The sequence below is a fragment of the Pseudonaja textilis genome, chromosome 2 (genome assembly GCF_049901715.1).
Source record: "Pseudonaja textilis isolate UNSWEBS1 chromosome 2, rPseTex1.2, whole genome shotgun sequence".
Lineage (NCBI taxonomy): Eukaryota > Metazoa > Chordata > Lepidosauria > Squamata > Elapidae > Pseudonaja > Pseudonaja textilis.
The window spans coordinates 119,266,772-119,288,293 of NC_141991.1; the positions used below are offsets into that span (position 1 = coordinate 119,266,772).

Below are 21,522 nucleotides of genomic sequence, written 5' to 3' on the forward strand. Positions count from 1 at the left end.
CAGCATATAAGTTTAGATGATGATGATTGTGATTGTCAATATCCAATCAGGAAAGAGGGCAATTTCCTGCCTTAAAATGCTTTCCCACAAAAATTAAGTTTACTTATAGAAACAACTTGAACAACAGATTTTGACGATCAGTATACTTCATTTGTTAATTTTACCTATTTATGATGCGGTGGAATTTGTGGTTATACATAGTATGTGTGTAGCATTAAGATCATAAGTTCCCTTCAGTTTCAAGGGATACGTGAAAGAGATTTACACAGGTTTCCAAGCTGAGAAACAACCATGATGAAATGGGCTTCTCTAATTATAGAGCCATGGTGGTGCAGTGGTTACAATGCTGTATTTCAGACGTACTCTGTCAACTGCCAGGGGTTCGATCCTCTCCAGCTCAAGGTTGACTCAGCTTTCCATTCTTCTCAGGCTAGTAAAATTAGGACCCAGATTGTTGGGGGGCAAGAGGCTGACTCTGTCAACTGCTTAGAGAGGGTTGTAAAAACACTGTGAAGTAGTATATAAGTCCAAGTGCTATTGCTATAATAGGTAGAAGTGAGTTTGAGTTTGTTTCTACCACTATAGTCTTTTTGTTTATAACTTAGAGTTAAAAATGTATAAAGTGTGTCTTGCCTGTGGTTACAGGGTAAAAGAAAGGTCCAAGATAAGGTGCGTCCAAACCAAAGAAAGTAAGATTACATGCATGTCTTGTTTTTTTTCCTTCCCTCATTAGAACTAATTTTTTTAAAAAAAACCTAGGTTTGAGTTTGCAATAAAAGGTTTTGTGTGGGGGTTTTGTTTGTTTGTTTGAATGTACTAAGAATATTAATTCCTATAGTAAATCATGCAAAATGGGCCCTAATCATATTACAGGAGAAATGCATGTAGCTGTCTCTAGGACAGTTTGATACTCGATGCTTGTACTAACATAGAAACCAATGCTAACAAAATCAAGCTCTGGTAACTGATGAAAGTTCATCAACAAAACATGTGGCCTAAAAAGGGTCACAGGTGGACTTAAGCCCTTTCCATATTTTACAGAAGACTACAGGGGAAATAGTGCTAATAGAGGTCCTACTCAGCTCACACTTTGGCTGTGAGAATTGGCACAAGGGTTTTATATGATCCGTTGGTCTACAAGTGTATACGGAATCTGCTATTTTTTTTAAAAAAAATACCTATATAAGAAACCAAAGAGCAGAGGCATCTTTTGTTAAACATACTTTTGACTGTATTAAACATATATTTTTAATTTTTTAATAATTGTTTTTATGTACTTACTGTTTTATTAATTGAAGCACACTGTCCAGAGTCACTTTTTGAGAGTTTGGCAGCCATATAAATTTGAGATTATGCACATGCCAGTCTCATTAATGTCTAAAATTTCTCCTCTCACTAAGACAATGCAAGTGTCCTGCATGGGCTCACAACCTGTCTAGCATGTGTTGCACACTGCAGTGTGAAATTTGGCTTGTAATAGAGTGAGACAAAGTATTGTGATTCCATGTTTGAAAGGTCCCTGTGTTCTTCACAACTAATACTACGAGAGAAATACTTTTAAAAGAGATATTTTTTAATGAAGATCTATGTTAGAATGTTTCTCTATTACTATATTGGTGTTAACTGGTCTGTTTCATAGCCTGCTCTCTTCTTCAACTGCTCTCTTCTTCAACTTGCCGTGAAAGATTAGAAATTAAACTTTTTTTTCCTGTGTTGTTTGGTCACAGTTAAAAGTGTTTAAACTGGGCGTTTTTCCTCGGAATTGGATTCTGTTACTGCCTATTAAAACTCTTCTTTTTCCACTTCCTGTTTCTCTTCTATCTTTATCCATGTCTTCACTAAATATGCAGCATGTTAATTCTTTTGCAATGAAATCATTTTTTTCAGAACTCATTCCTTTCCTTCCCGTTAGGGAAAATGTCTTCCTGACAGTGTGAGCCATCTGTCCATGTTAGAAACCATGACTGAAGGACATATGACTTCTAGGATGCAATATTTTAGATTCCTGCAGTTGTAGAATAAGGAGCAGTTTATTTACGCCCATTGTCTGAAATAAGTGCTTTTGAAACCAACGGTGGGGGAGGGGTATAGCAGATGGAAGGAATCACCCAACAAATAAGCATAATATAATTACCAAGTGTTGCATGGTGTTTTGTGGAGATAGTGTAAAATTGTTCTAGGAAATTAGTTTTTGACTTTCAAATGGTATTTTAATTAAAACTATAAATCTTTTAAGACTGATAAAATATGCACTACATACTACGATACAATAATTAACAATATTTTGTTTCTTAAAAATGAGAACGTGTTAATTGTATTTTGTGTATTGAGTAATATTTCATATCCCTACAGTTTCCCACTTTTCCTGTTCCTCTATTACTTCTGGTTGCGAGCCCTACTTCTGAAGAACAGCAATGCTTCTATTTATCTTATGCTGCTCAGGTTGTTTTAGTGTCCAAAATAAACACAACAGCTTTCTCTCTCACAGCAACATCCAGCTGCCTCTCTGCTCACGTGTCTTAGCCACCTACTGCTGGGCTGGTTCGGGGCAGGTATTAAAGGGACAGGTCACCAGCGGCTCAGGTGATGGCCATTTTGCTGGCAGCTATATCTTCTCACAATATAGAATATAATGGGGGTGAACACGTTATATGAATTCTTAACATAACTTTTATGATTTTGGGAGCTTGTTGCTCCAACTAAATTGTCAAAATTTCCAGTGTCTTTTCTTTAATCAAATGATTGTTTAATATTGGTACATCACTTAAGATATGCTAAGACATCCCACATGCCCACCCCATGGTACACCCTGAAGTATGTTCTGGTGGGCTTCATGAGTTTTGATTGCTTACCGTGGGATGGTTGTGTGGGAGGCTTTAAGGAAATTTTACCATGAAAACATCACAAATGTTTCTCAGCTCCTGATATCCTACATTCTTCTTCAGCTGCTGCTGCTTCTTTTTTTGAGAACTTTTTAAAGGAGTGACAGTTTTCTGCCTTTATATTATAGCATCTACACAATAGTATTGAAATGATTGTATAGCATGTACGTATGTCTGACAGGAAAGGAAGGGGGAGAGGGGGAAGGGAGGGGAGGGGAGGGAGAGAGGAAGAAAGATATATGAATCATTCTATAAATTGACTTTTTTTAGTCATTTTTTTAAAAAAATCCCACGCAGATAAAAAAAATAGTGAAATAAAATAGAAGAAGTTTGCAATTGGATTTTAAGGTAGAAATTTTCTTGGAGGTGAACTTTGCAGACATTCATGAATGAACACACCGTGAACTGAAAAACATTTTATATAAAGATTTGCTGTTTTAGTTATTCCAATGTATGCTTCTGCAATCCACAAAAACCTTACCAAAAGGCTCGGAATACAATGTTTTTACACTGAAATCCGCATTTGATGAGATATAAATTATGATGCTTGATAATTGGCAATGATTTATTCAATATGCTATCTATTCAGTTAAAGTTTGAAAAAATCACAACACAAAACTGGTAAAAACGATGCTTGTAAGAAGTGTGAATTTCAACTAAATAATTAAAATGTTTAGTATGTTATTATTACATTCAAGCTGCCATCCTACTCTCAAAATCAAATATTTTATACTGAATGGGACTCTTACATCTGAACAGGTGGCAATACCTAGGATAAAGCCTGCATTTTTGAACACTGTCCATGACTGAAAGGGAAAAAAAAGGCAATTGAATTTTGAAATTTTAGCATGAAAGTAATGACTTACATTATTTGGACTTTGCTTTGTTAGCCCACCCACCCCAACAAGATGATGCTTCTACTTCTGTACTACTTTATATCAGTTTAACTATATCCATAATTGAAATATTTGAGTGGGCAGATTGAATTTGTGTTTGTTCTCTATTTACTATGAAGTATCTTCTGAAAGTACAAACCTTCAAACTGATCCTGATCTTTCATCCTTTCTAAAACCAAACTGTAGGTCTGACAGCCATTTTCTTTGTTTGTTTAGAAAGCCAGGCTTGGCCCATCGGCTAATAAAGTTATATCTCCAGTTGAAGACCGGACTTATAACTTACCATCCAATAATCTTGATCAGGTTAAACTGACAGACTTCAACTTTATAATGGTGCTTGGAAAAGGGAGCTTTGGGAAGGTAAGAAATATTGATAATTTGCAAGGTTCTTTGTAAACAATACCATTTCTAAAATACATACACAAATAACAAGAATAAAATATGGAAGGGACATAATGCTTCTGGGTCTTCCAAAAAAAAAAAAAAAAAGCGGGGGGGGGATTAAACTGGCATCCAAATCCAGACAATCTATTCCTCCAAACACTCCCAAAGTAATGGTGCATACGCTCCTTGCACAGACAGTAATGCAGAATAATATCAATCAAAGGTTAGGAATAATGAATAATTCCTGAATCTATAATTTCTGGTTTGAAATTGAAGATCAAAAACATATTTATAATTTAAATGCAGTGACATATTTGTATGTTTAAAACAAACTTCGAAAGTTTGGAATATAGACTTGGCAGAAATACCTTAAGCAGGAGCTTTTTTTCCAGGTGTAAAGAATCTCCCCAGACTTCCAGGGTGTCAAGATTTCCTTGGGGGGGCGGAATGCTAGCTTCTTATAGAACAGGGGTGTCAAACGGCTGGCCTGCAGGGCGAATGCATCACGCACCTCCTACTCCAGCTCTGCGAAGGGGAGTTTGGGAAGGGAAGGCAGGTTTGATATTTGGGTTATCGAGGATTGTTCAAAACTTCATACAGAATCAGATGCAGTTTTAATCAAGTGATGATAGCTTAAATCATATGGTACTTTAGCTACCAAAACAAAGTCTATCCATGCTTGGGTAGATACAAGGGTATTTCAGACACAGATTAGTATATGCAATCTACTGACAGTCACAAAGTAGCTTATAGCAATGATCCAACTTCTGCATGATCAGAATAAAGCCACCTTTTACTTTAAAAGAAGCCCAACCTCCTTGATCTGGAGTCAGTTGGTATCTTGATTCCAAATTGTCCAACATGAAAACAAACTAAGTGTCAGGTTTTGTGAATGAGGGTACAATATCATGCTGTCTTGCTTTTAGAGAGACTAAGGTAACAAGAAAGTAAGGGAGAGCACTTTTTAGAATCAAAGGCCAAGGTGTCATGAATTATGTAAATAAAAATTGGAAAAGCAGATCACCCCTAGTAAACAATTTATAGAAACGTCAATATACCAGGAAGAAATAAAAGATTCTGAACTTAGATGGGGAAAACAGAATGCACAGGTTCAAATAGGTGACCCCTGATTTAGCACTAGCGAGAAGGATGTGGATGCCCTGCTAGACCACAGAGTAAACATAAAACCAGCAGTGTGCTGCAGCTGCCAAAAGAATAAATGCGATTTTGGGTTTGCATCAACAGAGGTATAGTGCCAAGATCACAGGAATTGTAGTAACGCTCTGTGCTGCAGTGGCCGGACCATACCTGTAATATTGTATCCACTTTTAATTGCCATAATGTAAGAAAGATGCTGAGAAACTGGGAAAAGTGCTGAGAGGAATAACAAAGGCAGCGAGAGGCTTGGAATCTAAATGCAATGAAGAACAGTTCAAAGATGTGGATATATTTAACCTTAAAAAATAGACCAAGGGAAACATGATAGCAGTCTTCCGATACTTGAAGGACTGTAACAAAGAAGGTTTGGACATTGTTTTCATGGGCTCCAAGGATGGTAAAAAACCTGAGAGTGAGATGTATACAGAGAGAGACCCAGATTTGAACGCAGGATGTTTTGCCAAGTGTCAGGGTAATGATTAAGAGCCCTGGCAATGGATTCTTTTAGATCCCAGATAAGCCCCCCCAGTAAATAAAGGGCTTTTTATTATTATTATTATTATTATTATTATTATTATTATTATTATTATTATTATTATTGTTATTATTATTATTCAAACAGATTGAGAAGCATCACATAAAAAGCCTAGTACCAAGCAAGATAATACCCACACCTCTCACAAGCTGCCAGAATAACAAACAATAACTCTAAGGTTTTTATTAAAACCTGGCACCATGACTTCATGGCCTGCTATGATCAGGAGATTGTAAGACCTGACCTTGACCAATTGGCCCATGATCCTGGGATCGGAATCGAGAGTCTGAGGCTTTCACAACAAGAAAGGCTTTGAAGCTAGATGAAGATCCCTCCCCTGTCTCCTGTATTCAGCAAGCAAGAGTGGGGGGAAAAAAAGCAGACCAGCTCAAAATGCCCATGGAGAAGATTCTCAATCGTTCAAGTCATGGTTGTCCCAAAGGTGCTTTTTCCAAAAGGCAACCAGACTTTCTTGGGTTTTGTGTTCTTTGAAAATGTTTCACTTTTCATCCAAGAAGCTTCTTCAGTTCCTCATCCAAGAAGCTCTTTGGATGAGCAGCAAAACGTTTTCAGAGAAAAAAACCCAAGAAACTCCAGTTGCCTTTTTGAAATAAAAACAACAACAACTTTGGGATGACCAGCTCAGAATGAGCTCTAAACTTCTAGACTTTTTCTTAATGTGAAGGAGAAATGAAAATGTCACTAGCTCTGCAAAATAACCACGGTCTTCCTGTATTGCCATCAGAGAGGAGGGACATCCTGATAGTGAGAGTTGTTAAGCAGTGAACCGCTTGCTTCCTGAAGTCACAGGTGAACCTGGACTGAAGGTTTTCAGACAAAGATTGGACAGCTATTGTCTTGAATGGTCTAAAATTGCATTAGAAGACCTCCAAAGTATCTTCCAATCCAATGATTCAATGATTTCATTTTAAATGTGAAAGGAAGAAATGTTAGAGACTCGGATGATTTGTTAATAATTCCTTTAGCTGCTCTGTTAACAAAGCTGCCGTCCAATATTTGCCTACGTGCCTACAATCCTACATTTGCTTACATGAGGAATTAGTTTCACTAAATTCAGTGGGATTTAATTCTGAGGAGACATATATAAAATTTAGTGTAAACATAATAAAGATTTAGTGTAAGCATAATAAAACTTTCTATTCAGGATCATGCTTCTTTACAGTTTGAGAGTCAGGTAAATACTGCTTTGAAAACATTATTCGATTTGGAGAATATATTGTACGTATAGTATTTGCTCAAGAATCTACTGTATAAGCAGCTGACAACTAGACTACTAGCCTTCCAAGAATATTTTTGCCTTATCTTTAAGCAACCTTAAGTTTTAATTGTTAAAATTAGAATATGCAAATTAGCAAAATATAGACTAACTGTTAGTGAGGTGTCATATTTTGTGTTTTGATGGAGGTGCAAAGAAATGAGTCGTGAAACTTGTTTCCACAAAAGGAGCTATTTTGCACGTCTTAATTATAACCCATTTAATAATATGTTAACTTTATAGCAAGAAACATACAAGAGAGATGATTGACTCTTATTTATCCATTTATTTAATCAATGTATATAGTCACCCAATCATGTGCACTTCAGGGCAGGAAGATAAAAACTAAACGATAGCAATCATTGATCCTGACCTGAGGGGAGGAAGCTGGGTCTTAAAAGACAGATACAGCTGAGGCTATTCAAATCTCAGGGAAAGTTTTCTTCTAGAGGACAGAGGCAGCATCAGATATGGAGCCCAGACCTTAGACAGCCAAGCATTGACATCTATAACTGAGTAGGATCAGCACATTGATTATACCTGTCCTCATACCGATAAGTGACCTCATCCAGCAGTCTCAGGTACAGGAGCTGGAACAGACCCAATCCCTGAGATACATCCCCTCACAGTAGAGACTTAGGGCCAGACTTCTCTTTTCAATCAACATTGACTTAAATTGACCCTGGAATAAAGAGCAGAACTATTGTAACATCATGTCACCCATCCCCACCCCTTGAGCTTTTCTAAAAGGATACCACACATCCCTTATTCTGAACCAGTTGCAGGTTATAAAAAATGCAACCGATGCCACCTTAGTCTACATTCTGTTCTACTAGGTTGAAGGGGTCCATACAATCCACTTCCTCCAGAGTTCTCTGAAGCTTCAGGGTAACCACCTTCTCCAGAAAGAGAAAATTGAAGACAGATTAAAAAAAATATCCAACACTGTATGGTCTAGCAATGACTCCTTGACTGAAGGCAGACCTACCTCTCTCTCTCACACACACACTACTGGTTGGACCCACCTGCAGATCATTTCTTAGGCAGCTTTGACTAGCTAGGATTCAGGTGAGCTGCTCTTAATTTTCTCAGGGCCAACAGGCACAGATTCTTTCCAAATAACCTTGATGGATCCATATCTCACTTAGCTGAATCTGAACAGCTATAAACCAGCCCAGAATGAATCCAAGAAACGTTTTCTGCAGATGCCTCAAATAGCCTTCATAGCAATCCTTCAAAGGTACTCTAACCAATCCTTTCCTAGGAGAGCCAAAGACACAATAAGAGTGGAGAAATTGTTGCATTTTGCTGCTTTTATTGTCACTGTGTAATCCTTACCAGATGCTTTTAGACCAATGTTCCATCAGCATTGTTCTTCATCTCCAGTGACATACTAAGAATTTCTTGTGCTATTTCATCTCCCAAAAATTTCTCTAAAAACTAGGTGGTGATTAGGATCCACATCAGGGGTGGGATTCTGCCAGTTCTGTCCACCTCTGTAGAACCAGTAGTTCTGAAGAACAGCAGACACAGAGCATACATAGAACTGGTTCTGTGTCTGCTGCTGTTGTGGCCCACCCGCCCGCCCGGGCTCTTACCTGACCTTTATTTCCTGTTTTTTCAACTGCAGCTGCTTTGCGCGACACAGCTGTGGTTGGAAAAGCAGGAAAAAAGGGCTTTTCCAACCACTGCACACTTGCACGCAGTGCTGCTCAGCTGTCCAGGCAGCTCAGCAGGTCATAAGTTGCACTCGCACAACTTGCACACGACGCAGAGCAACAGAACCAGTAGTTATACCAGTCGGATCCCATTCCTGATCCACATGCAGGAAGAGATCAATTTTAGGGCCTTATTTATTTATGAACTTCTGGAATAGTTAGTCTGGAATGTAGTTTTTATGTAAGAAATGGAAGAGATACATTGAAAAACAAAATTCCTTAGACTGCAAGTTAATGAATGTATGTAGGGAACTGAATTACTAGAAAAGTTTTTCCATATTTCTGAATGGAAATTGCTAGTGGTCTGTAGTCAGCAAAATCTTCACCTTCACTTTATATTTGCTCAGGTAATGCTGTCAGAACGAAAGGGAACAGAAGAATTGTATGCAGTCAAAATATTGAAAAAAGACGTGGTGATTCAAGATGATGATGTAGAGTGTACCATGGTTGAAAAGCGAGTTCTGGCTTTGCAGGATAAACCTCCTTTCTTAACACAGCTTCACTCTTGCTTCCAGACAGTGGTATGTGTTCATATGTCTTCCTTGTGCTGTGATTTCTCACACACTCTGACATCACAGAGTTTTTGAACTATGTGAGTGAAAATGGGGTAGGTTGGGGTAGGGTGATTAATATGCAATAGTTCTGTCAGTTGATCTATTTATGTATCAGCAGAAAGAAATGGAAAACCATTGGTTGGTTAGGGATAATTTCTTTTGAATATCTGCTAGTGGATGATGGATGGATGGACGAGATTGACATTCCTTGCATTTTATTTGTTTTATTTTATTTGTCATGGAATTGTGCAGCAGCTGTTCAGATGAATTCAGAGACACCAACACAAATTTGTAGTCTTTTATATATAAAAATATATTTAACATTCAAATTTGCAGCAGTCTTTGTCATCATCCAGAAAGAAACAACACAAGATAGTCAGGAACATCATGAAGTAAATTAAACAATATACAGAGCGCACAGAAGCAAAAAAGGAGGGGAAATAGGGGAAATTCCCCCTTTATACTTACAGCAGCCAATCACAGTGTAGATTGCCTCATGCATAAGTCAGCACTCTCTAACTAATCAGCTACAACTGTGTGCTCTGGCCTATTGTACACTTTACTGCTCCAGCTTCTAAATTCAATATCCTAACATTATTTTATTTTATTATTTTATTTTGCTATGTACAAAGAAATGCAAGGGAGTCTGCCTTGGGGGATGGAGAATGGGAAGGAAGAGCTGCACAGCTAAACACCTGCTCTTATCCTGATAAAAGTCATTCTTGAAAGCTACTGCATTTCTTTATAATGAAAAGAAAATAGCAGCTTAACAGATGGAACAAAAAGAGTGCATATGACTTGTATTCATGACATTTAAGTTGACCATAGGTTCTTTAAATCAGGATGCTGGAATCACATCCTAGAAAGCAAAATTCTTCCAATGTAGTGGTTTCCTTTGTTAACCAATACAATATATCTAAAGAAAGAAGTGGGACATTCAGAATTAAGCAATTTGACTTATTCATATTTTAAAACCTGGGGTGGGGGACTCCACCTCATCTTACTGATGTAGTTAATAATAACAATTATTGCTATAAAACAAAAGAAGATCAAATATTCATCTGAAGACAGAACATAACTTTAAAGTTGATCTAATTAGACCAATAAACAATTGCTTTTAATATCTGATAATTCATGTGACTGTGTTTTAATTGTGCAGATGCACTTAATACTCTTTCCCCAATTTTCTGTATTGAACATTCCTGACCAGTCTGCTGCCTGACCTATTTGTTGGTTTCATATTGTCTGTTAGGATCGCCTGTACTTTGTCATGGAGTATGTGAATGGTGGCGACCTCATGTATCATATTCAGCAAGTAGGAAAATTTAAGGAGCCCCAAGCAGTGTGAGTGCATTTTCTGTTGATTTTATATTGAATTTGTCATAAAATATTCTGCTTTAGAAAGATGTATCTTTCCATTCCCCACCTTACCCATATGTTCTAATTTTTTTGTGTAATTATCACTGCTTCATAGGAAAGCTAGCTTCAAAAACTCATCAATATTGCACAGGCTTAAAACTACTCAGAAGAATTAAATTCTTAATTAGCACAGCCTCTATTAATTTCATACAATTAATCAAGTAAACTTTTTGAAAGGAGCTGCTTTTCTTATATTATTGTATTATGTATGAATCATAGAGCAAATAACTTGTAGTGTGAATCACAAGCATTTTAGAAACAGCTGATTGTGGCACTATACACTGTACAATTTAGATTATCTAGAAGCAAACTAATGTAATATATCACAATTCTTACCTTGTCATAGAGGAGGAGGAGGAATCCTCATTTGTCCAAATTCCTTGTGTCTAATCACACTTGGTCTAGTAAAGTATTCTATTCTCTTGTAAATAACAGGACTTTGATTCATAGCATTAATGGAGTCTTCTGTGACTTGCAGCCATTGTGTTAATCTTGTCCCATAATCCTATGTAAGCACCCTTGCAAAAGTGAGATGACTCTGGAGGTATGAATGTTTTTCTCCACATACTGCAATGTGAACATTTATATCAGGGGCCTGATCTCTTGGGGAAGAGATTCTGTTTGCAACCAAGAATCCAGGGCAATCCGGATTTTATGATAATGCAAGGCTGACGATCCAATAGTAGCCATCAGCCTCCAAATTTTATAGTGTGTCAGAATCTACCAGTGGGAACTTAATGGAGAGGATAAGACCAGTCCACACAAGCGTGCTCTGAAGGAACATTTCTGAATAGATGGTTGTAAATTATTCAAATCTTGCATATGCAGGTGAAGTTCTTTTGATTAGCAAGAGTCATTTTTTCTTTTCAGATTCTATGCAGCAGAAATCTCAGTGGGTCTTTTTTTTCTCCATAAGAAAGGAATTGTTTATCGGTAAGTAGAGCAACTCTGTGTAAGAACACAAGTTGTCACAGGTTGTAAAAAAGAAATGTTTGTAGGCAAAAATGGGGGAAGAAAGCACTGATCTGGGAACACATATTTCCCAAATAATAGAACACATTATACATGCATGCATGCATACGTATATTCAGAGTTGCTTATTCAACTTGGTACACTAGCAGAAGTCTTCAGTGCTGTAAGATTTGCAAAACATATAAAAGGCTTTTTGTATAAGCATTATAAGACAAAGAAATGTACCCACATCCGTCTATTGCTCTTAATAGATCTTCTAATGGAATATACAGCAATCAAGTCAGATTTGAATTGTATTCTATACATTTAAATAAAATATTGTCACAAGAGATGCAGAAGCGACTTGCCCCAAAGCAGCAGCCTTTCAGATAAAATGAACAGTAGCAAAATGAAGGCGATTTATTTTCATGGACTAGTAAGCTTGACCATGAGGCAAATTTTATACACATTTGGACTCCAAAGCCTGTCCGTTTAATCCCAAATCTGACTTTACTGAACGAAGTTGGTCTGAACAGGACTTACCCAATATATCTCAATAAGAAGAGAGAGTGGTATGTGTTTAAGACATACAATAGAAGAGAATATATGTTCCGGTAGCACAGGGTTGAACTCTGGAGTCCTTGGTGCTCTCTGAGCTTGGCTGTTTTCGTGCAGACATTTCATTACCCAACTAGGTAACATCATCACTGTGAGTGTGAGGTTTGCTCCCTATTTGTATACAGTACAGGGGTATTTAAGAGACACTGTTTGATCTGTATAGTTACATAAGCAACACAGTGGCTACATGCTCCATTGTGCACCCCCAATCATTTCCCTTGGCACTTACAAATAAGTTGTCTGTAAGCCTTCTCAGTAGATGAGCAGGTCTGCCTAGGAAAACATAGTCTTTGTGCTATCCTAGTTTTAAGTTACATGTAACTTAAAATTAGGATAGCGCAATACAATAACTTGTATTTCTTGCAATGAGACTACCGACAGCATTTCCGACAGCTGATATTTAACTTTCTTAATTGTTGTGATTTTTCATAGAGATCTGAAATTAGATAATGTAATGTTAGACTCTGAAGGACATATTAAGATTGCAGACTTTGGCATGTGCAAAGAGAATATGAATGATGGAGTGTCAACAAGAACCTTCTGTGGGACTCCAGATTATATTGCACCAGAGGTATTTGTTTCTTGAGATATTATGTACCATACCCATAATTCTTCCAGAAGATAATATACTTTTGAACGATCAATCAGTGCTAGATTTTCTAATATGATTGTTTACCGTTGACAGAACTTGAAAGGTGATAAACGTTGATAAACTTACTCAGGTTTCCTGCTGCTCTCCAGTTAGTAAGGAAAAATGTTGGGGAACTGGATGAAATGACTATCACTGTCAACTCTGAATTGAACCTGGCTGAAGCCATCTTTTGCTGGTTCACAGCAAAACGTCACATACTCTTGAGGGAGGAAGGGGGGAAGTAAATAAATGTCTCGGAGACATAACAAAGAGCTCTCCCATGGGAACCAAGGTTATCCCAACGGGTGTCAGTTGAAGGAGGAGAAGAATGACCAAGGAGCCCACCAATTGCTTTGATTGGACAAGGTGACCTGTGACACTTTGGGAAGGAAAATTTACTCTTTTAGTTATGCTTAGAATCATGGGAAACTTTTAGAGTTGCTTTTCACTAAGCCATGCAGATATGATGTATCCAATAAACATGTTCTTGGAGGAATCTTCCTGCCTCAAAGTTATGGTTTCTTTGGATGCTTTACTCGGAATCTTGACAATCACTCTATCACTATCTTTTAAGCTCATTCTTACATAACTCTTTCTGGGCATGGTGGGGGGCGGGATAAAGTTGGTGGCACTTTATGAGGAAATCTGTATTGTGAGATTTCAAGTTCAAGCCTCTGGCTTACAAACTTAAGTGTGACATAAGGATGCATTAAAATATGAAAGGCTGCAGTTTGTGACCATAGATAGAAGAGAATAGCCATAACTTAGAATTGAACTGTGAGGTTCTTGGTGCTCTGTGGGCTTGATTGTTTTCTTGCAGACATTTCATTGTCCATCTAGATAACATCATCTCTGAATAGAGAGCAAAGTCCACTCCCTTCTAGCACTGATGATGTTATCTAGTTGGCTAATGAAATGCCTACAAGAAAGCAACCAAGCTCAGAGAGCACCAAGGCCCCCACAGTGACTAAGATCCCAGGGTAAAATCTGACCTCATCTCATTGTATCTTGAATTAGTGTTAGCCAGGACTGGTTCATTTATTAAAAGGAAGTAAATTCATATCATGATTAATTTTAAATGCATCGTTATATTGCTATCATATTTCCAGTGTTGTGAAGCCCCCCCCAAAATTGAAAATCCTTCTTCCATCTTAGCTTTCCATTCCGTTTCTCTTTATAGCTAGAAAGAGAATAAATCACTTTTGCCAGTTGCTCATGTTTTGAAATAATGTTCTTGCAATTAGTGTCTTGAATAGCACCTATTGTTCACTTTTATGAATTAGCTGTTTTGCAATTGTGTATATTTCAAATTAAAATATAAATGAAAATTCTCTTAAAACGTGCAAATCATAGGATTTTTAAAGCCTTTTTGGAGTCTCAGGAAAGAGAGTAGCTTAATATTAATATTAACTTGTGACATTCTGCCATTCTGGATTTTTACTTCTTCTTTCATAACTAACATTTCAGTAATACTTTTGATAAAAGTATTTTGATTTCCTGATTATACCTATAAGTTTCCACTGAAACTTTGTACCTCAAATGAGTGTTTTATCAAAACCACATCCTGGAAAAACCCCTAGCCTACTCCTTATACAGTACAGGTAGTCTTTGATGTACAACCACAATTGAGCCCGACATCTCCATTGCTAAGCTTAACAACATGTAACAGAGTTTGTAATAAAGGTTGCTAAAGGCAGGATAAAAATCTAATAAATAAATAATTCCTTTGGTGGCAGAATCACTAATCAGTCAGAAAATAGGCTTAAGAAAATACTTGATTTCAAACTTGAATTTATTACTATGAGATCCAGAACTCTCTAAATGCACCCATGTGGCGTTAATCAAAGGATGTCTTTAACTAATTTATGTGTAGTAGCACAAATGATAACTATCATTATAATTCCAGCAAATGTGCTTTTCATTGTAGCTTTCCATAAGGCCTAATCATCCAATTTAAACTATGGTTCAGTACTGCTGACAGAAAAAAAAGTGCTACTTCTTCCTTAGTGGAAGCTGAATATACTTTTAGTGTTGATATGTCTCAAGGGTCAATGGGGGGGACGGGAACACATCACTAAGATTTGTTGCTGTGTAAGCTCTATAGACAGTAGGCAGAATCAGATGTCTTCTTGGTTCTATATATTAGTTCAGAATCCACTGAATTGCCCAGGTTCATCCAGGAAGGCTAACCCAGGGATCCACCCCACAATTGGATTACTCCCCATTGCACCTGAGTGATTGACAGCAGGGCCATTATTTTAGGCTTTCATTTCTTTTCCCATTACCCATTTTTCCCTCTTTCCAAAGCAGATGAAAAATCAAATCCATAGTGGTGATGCAACAGACTTTAGAATATTATTATGGACGGCAACATGCTCATCCATTTTGCCTGTTTATCTCTTCTTCAAGATAAAGTAGAATAGTTATAGAGACAGATTTTCTAGAGAGATGTCATTATAGAGACTTTCTAGGATATTGTCTCTACTGTGGTATAATATATGTATATATGGTATAGTATATATACTATGGTATATGGTATGGTTAAGTAATTTCTGTCCCCGGTCAGCTCTTCAGATAACATAACTGACGGCAGAAATAGAGTCATGCCAAAGCATCAAGGGCTATTGGGGCAAATTTAGCCCCTTCAAGCTTAATTGGCTAGGCCAGTTCAGGGGACCTGTTTCCATTAAAACAATTAAGCTTAAATACCACCACTTGAGATACCATACTTTATAATATAAAAATATCCATGATTTCTGTATGAACCATTTTTTAAAAAGGGTTACTGTACTTTAATGCCACTGAGCTATTAGTGTAATTGATCTGTTTTTTTTCAAAAACAGATATTTTCAAGGTATGTTACTAAATCTTTTTACTGGAATTCACAGATTATTGCCTATCAACCATATGGAAAGTCAGTGGATTGGTGGGCCTATGGAGTACTTTTATATGAGATGCTGGCTGGTCAGGTAAGAATGGCTAGGTCCATTTCATGAGGTAAGCCTTAAACAATTAAATGAGTTAGGAATGAAAGACAAAATAAGACACAGTAAAAAATAAAGGTTATTAGCTGCATTTCAAGTTAACAGATCAACTGGATATCCTCTGAAAATTAAAACTGCAAGATTTCATGATACAATGTCTATGTCCATGTATCATCTAAATAATATTTTCTCTTAAAATATGATGTTGAACAATCTTGAAGGTCCGGGGTCTCCAAACTTGACAATTTTAAGACTTGTCGATTTTTACTGGCTGAGAGGTGAAATCCACAAGTCTTAAAGTGGCCAAATTTGGAGATCCCTGTTGTAGATGAATCAGATAAATGAAGTTTAATTTGTTGACCAATCCCTGATTTGTTTTCCTTCTTTTTAGCTACTTTTTGTCTTGCAACTCTTCAGATTGGGGATCATGCAGGACAAAATCCAAAATCCAACCATATTACTTTATTTATATGTTGTTCTCAATCCACATGCTGGCAACAAATCATATTTTCAGATACTGTCAAATATTTAAGTATGATTTATTCACATAACCCGTACATTAGCACATCACATATTAATTAAAAATAAACAAGCCATATTTGTTGCAAACTGTCTTATCAGTAAAAGAATCAATGATAGGCTTCATTTGTGGAGGATGGTATATGAAGCTGCAAAGAAGGCCCTCTATTTAAAATTTTTAAAGATAATAGAAGAAATGGACTTTGAGGAGGCTTAAAATAAGGTTAGGATCATACATAAAAATACAATATTCCAATTAATTGGAAACCCTTTAGAGCTTGATCATAGTCTACTCTTTGAATTATACCCCAAAACAGACAATGTTTCAATTTCTTTCCCTTCATATAGTTACTGTATAGTCAACAACTCCTTTTAAAAACTTGAACACCTTCTTTAGATTGAGATTGAGAGGGTCGGAATACAGCATTGTGGTGACATTGGATTCCAAAATTCCAGGTAACTTCATCCAGGGATGGTAGATGCTAAGCAGCAGGGAGACCATGGTTTTCCAACAGTCAGCATCAGATATGAGGCTAGCCCACTTGGTGGGACCGCCAACTAAAGTTCTGAAGAAGCATAAAACATTGTCTCTTCTCTTCCCACCCCACAAAAAAAGAAAGAGCTCTGTCCTACAACTCCACAGGATGTTATCCATCCTTCCACCAAACTCCTAGCTTCTCCAGTTATCTTGATCAAAAGGGTAGTCTGAGACAGCAGGAACTAACAATCTGCTTTTGAATAAATGTTCAGGGTAAGTGTTCATTTTTGAATGTCCTGCCAACCTTGCTTTCTTTGAACAGCCTCCATTTGATGGCGAGGATGAAGATGAACTCTTTCAGTCAATAATGGAACATAATGTTTCCTATCCCAAAGCAATGTCCAAAGAAGCTGTGTCCATCTGCAAAGGGGTAAGTTTTGTTCATTCCATTGATCACTGCAGTCAAATGACTATCAAATCAAAACATGGTATTGACATAATAAAACAAAATAGATACACTGTATTAAGTTGCTAAAAACGTATTCAGTTAATGCATTTGTCATCTCTGCAATTAATCCTAATCCATTAGATGGCTGTAGTTATGAAGTTGTTAGTTTATTTATAACCTGAAAGAAATAAGATAATTTGAAAATGGTCCCAAACAGCTGCCCTCAATTAGAAGCTCTAAATACTGATCCAGAGATGTGGAATATGGTTATCTGTCTCTATTTAAGGCAACATATATGCATTTCATTTCTGAATACAGTATTCAGTGAAATAAACCATATTTTACTATGGAATCCAGGAGCTCGAATTGTGTTCTTTCACTGGCTCTGGGCCAGACCGATTATTAAGGTTTTTTTCCCTCTAAGTGGAATTCTTTTTATTCTTGGCCAACCATTTTAGGGATTTAACGCCAACTTGAGCATCGATATCCAAGATCATCTGCTTGTAAGGTGCATCGATCTGAGATGTTATTGTATTTATTTTGAAACATAAAAATTTACAGGTGCAATATTAAGCATTTATTAGTTATTATCTGGGTAAAGTAAAATTTAATATTTGATTAAGCACTGTTGTAATAGAATTGGGCTAATATATCTGGATTTTTTTAATATTTGTCACTTGGGTTCACTTTTATACAATCAAAATAGTTAATAAAATGTATTCCTCCCTAAGAATCATTTTTTAAATTTAAAAAACATTTTCAGTTCTCACTAAGTGCTGGTGAACCAAACTTCTGATAAGTACTGATAATGAAAATAGACCTTTTGTCTGTTTCTTGTTGTGTAGTTCACACCAGATGATTTCCTTAACATAAACGGATATTGCTTCTGCTTGAGAACATGGATTATCACCATAACTCAGAAAACATTCAATTTCCCCCCCAAAAAACTATGTGTGGAAAGGGTTGTTCATCTTATACAGTCTTATTGGTGATAATGTAGTCCCAACTGTATGTAAAACTTTTAAACTTTAAATGGCACACATGTTTTTCATGATTTGCTCTGTAGATAGCTATCTTTCTTTTTTTTGTTGCTACAATAGTTGAAGCTTATGCTTTTAGAATAATATACTGTCCAAAAATTTAAAAATACAGTTTCTAAACCATTTTTATGGCAGTTGGTTTTTTTGAAATATAGATTTTTTTTTAAAAAAAGTGCTAGCTTTTTAATTCTTGATAGAAGAGGAACATTATTTTTGTATCTAAAAAGGATATCTATTTTTGTGTAACAGTGGGAAGAAAAGGGTCTATAAATATACAACTTAGTAAGTACTTTTTCCAGCTACCATTGTCTAATCAAGTGAACATTTTAAAGTGATAGTACTGAGTATTACTTTAGTAATTCTGGGTTCAAAAATGTATCTGTTCTTTCTTCAAATCTCTTTCTCTCTTTTTACTTGTTGACATTAAAGAAAATAGAATTTCTAGCAAAGTGACAAAATCTGCCTTTAATCTGTATTTGGACAAAACAGCAACCAATTTGGAGTGTAGGAATATAGCATGAATTACAAACATTTAGGATTAACAGCAGCAAGTATTAAGGAAAAACAAGATGACTTTATTGACTGTGTGCTGCTCCTCTCATTCTGAAAAAAACTAATTGTATCCTTTATGTGTTTGATTTCCAGTTAATGACTAAACACCCTGCCAAACGTCTCGGCTGTGGGCCCGAAGGAGAGAGAGACATTAGGGAACATGCCTTCTTTAGGAGAATTGACTGGGAAAGACTGGAGAACAGAGACATCCAGCCTCCATTCAAACCAAAAGTGGTAAATGAGAGGGACAGTAATGTTTCTTTCAACATTTGGTGTCTATGGTCTCATAACAGAATACACTTTTTATTTTATTTAGATATTTAATAGTCTTTTCAAGTGAAAGGTTCTTAAGCAGATGCCAGTTCTGTATACACTCAAAACAAGTGTAATAAAATTAAGGCAGACCCAAATAAATAGTTGCAGAAGATATAACAGTACACTGTCAGATAACGAAAGGCAGAATTTAAAAGGTACTTAGGAGAATTGAAACGGCACCAGCTGAAAGGAGTCGGCAGTCTGAAGAGAGAGATTCAGACCCAGAGCGCCACCAGAAGGAAGGCCTACTCTCTCATGTTGCAGTCTTCTCACCTGCAACCTTGAGAAGGATCCCAAAAGCAGCTCTGAATGCACAGTAGAGGTTTATGCAATAAGCTCAAGCAGAAGAAGCAAATGTAATCCTTTCAAATCCCACGAGAGCTCGTTGTAGTATGATCTAGGCAGAAATGATGCATTAATAGGTTGAATGGAACTTTTATATATGTATGCACGGACTTGAAGTACATGGGATAGCACTTCAACGTATCTCACCCAGACATTTTTTTCCAGTGTACAAGCTAGGTAGATTCAACTTTCTTGCTTTCACATTAATCAAAATAAAAGGGCTTTGTGAACCATGAATCTTCAGAGACTGGAGAATGACCTGTAATGCCGACTGTTTGGAATTACGTGGAACTTTTGCTTTGATGGCATGATTCTATTCATCTTCATCAGTCAGAAAGCTGTGGTAAAATCAGAGGACAACGGGTGTGTAAAAGTCTATCAGAAAAACAGAATAACGGAGTTGGAAGGGACCTTGGAGGTCCTCTAGTACAACCCACTGCTGAAGCAGGAGACCCAGGGGTGGGTTTCTACCAGTTCTGTCCACCTCTGTAGAACTGGTAGCTCTGAAGAGCAGCAGACATAGAACCGGTTCTATGTCTGCTGATATTTTTGCCCACCCACCCACCCACCTGGACTCTTACCTGATCTTTATTTCCTGATTTTTCAACTTCAGCTGCCGAACAAGGCACAGCTGCAGTTAGAAAAGCAAGAAAAGAGGGCTGTTTCAAAGGCTGGTTCTCTGCAGGCAGCTGCTGATGACGATTTACAGGCGCAGCTCGCAGCCTGCAGGGAAGCTCGTAAATTCCGAACCTGTCGTATCCCACCCCAGAGGAGACCCTATATCATTTCAGACAAATGTTCTTCTTAAAAAGCTCCAGGGTTGGGGCACCCACAGTTTCCTGAGACAAATCATTCCACTGATTAATTGTTCTCAGTGTCAGGAAATTTCTTCTTAGTTCTAAGTTGGTTTTCTCTTTGATTAGTTTCCATCCATTGCTTCTTGTTCTGTCTTCAGGTGCTTTGGAAAATACCCCACCACCGCTTCCTTGTGGCAGCCTCTTAGATATTTGAACACTGCTATCCCATGCTATCCCATGGGATTAGTACTTAACTGTACATTGGCCCCTTTCTAGAGCTAAGATTATTCATTAATAAAGTCTTATTCTTTTAAGCCTAGAGTGGGAATGTATTCCATATCAGTTACTGGAATTTATGGGTACCTTCTAATCCCTTTGCATGCAATCATCCTTTCTTATCCTTTTTTTTATTTCCTAATGTGAAATTAGCTTGAAGTCATTATCCTAAAAGACCTGTTTTAATTGATTAACAGATGGCTGGGAGTGTATCAGGAAACTGCATAGTTCAGAAAGTGTGGTTTGAGTGATGTTTCCCACTTTCTCAAAAATCTGTCAGTTTAAATGATAGCTCTTGGGTTCAATTTTTCCTTTCCCAGTAGTTATTCTTTTTCTGTTGAAATATATATGATTGAACATGTAAAAAAAATCCCACATGGACACAAAGCACCAGTAGTCATATATTTCTAAGATTAAGTAGTTCTTGTACTTTTAAAGAGTTTGATCAAATTATTTTTCATACAATCACTAGGTGCTTGAAGCTATTTTTTCTACTTTAGTGTGGGCAATAGAGAAGATCTTAAATTACATTTTGTACCAAGATGGGCTTTTAAAAATGTTGGGAGGAGATGTAATACCATTTTTTTAAAATGGAACAGAATAAACTGGGGATATGAAAGAAGTAATCTGTAAAGCATTTATTTTTAGTACGTGGGCTGGAATTCAACCATTATTCCCATCATGTTAAAACCTTTTTTTGATTGCTATGAAGTAGTTTGCCCTTTGAAAACACAACAAAAAAATCC

General features: G+C 36.9%; 1 protein-coding gene across 3 annotated transcripts in view; it reads left to right on the forward strand.

Moving 5' to 3' along the window:
* PRKCA (protein kinase C alpha) overlaps positions 1-21,522 on the forward strand; it is a 190,112-nt gene that overhangs the window by 157,492 nt on the left and 11,098 nt on the right. The window contains exons 9-18 of one of the 3 annotated variants that reach the window (XM_087925061.1): positions 646-669; positions 3,995-4,138; positions 9,197-9,370; positions 10,656-10,747; positions 11,693-11,755; positions 12,824-12,962; positions 15,911-15,991; positions 17,326-17,433; positions 18,297-18,459; positions 19,137-19,273. In XM_087925061.1, coding sequence (XP_087781187.1) covers positions 646-669; positions 3,995-4,138; positions 9,197-9,370; positions 10,656-10,747; positions 11,693-11,755; positions 12,824-12,962; positions 15,911-15,991; positions 17,326-17,433; positions 18,297-18,443 — 972 coding nt within the window. In that variant the 3' untranslated portion in view covers positions 18,444-18,459; positions 19,137-19,273. Of the gene's footprint in view, positions 1-645; positions 670-3,994; positions 4,139-9,196; positions 9,371-10,655; positions 10,748-11,692; positions 11,756-12,823; positions 12,963-15,910; positions 15,992-17,325; positions 17,434-18,296; positions 18,460-19,136; positions 19,278-21,522 lie in introns of those variants that run through there. The other 2 variants (XM_087925060.1, XM_026711242.2) reach the window with 2 other exon arrangements.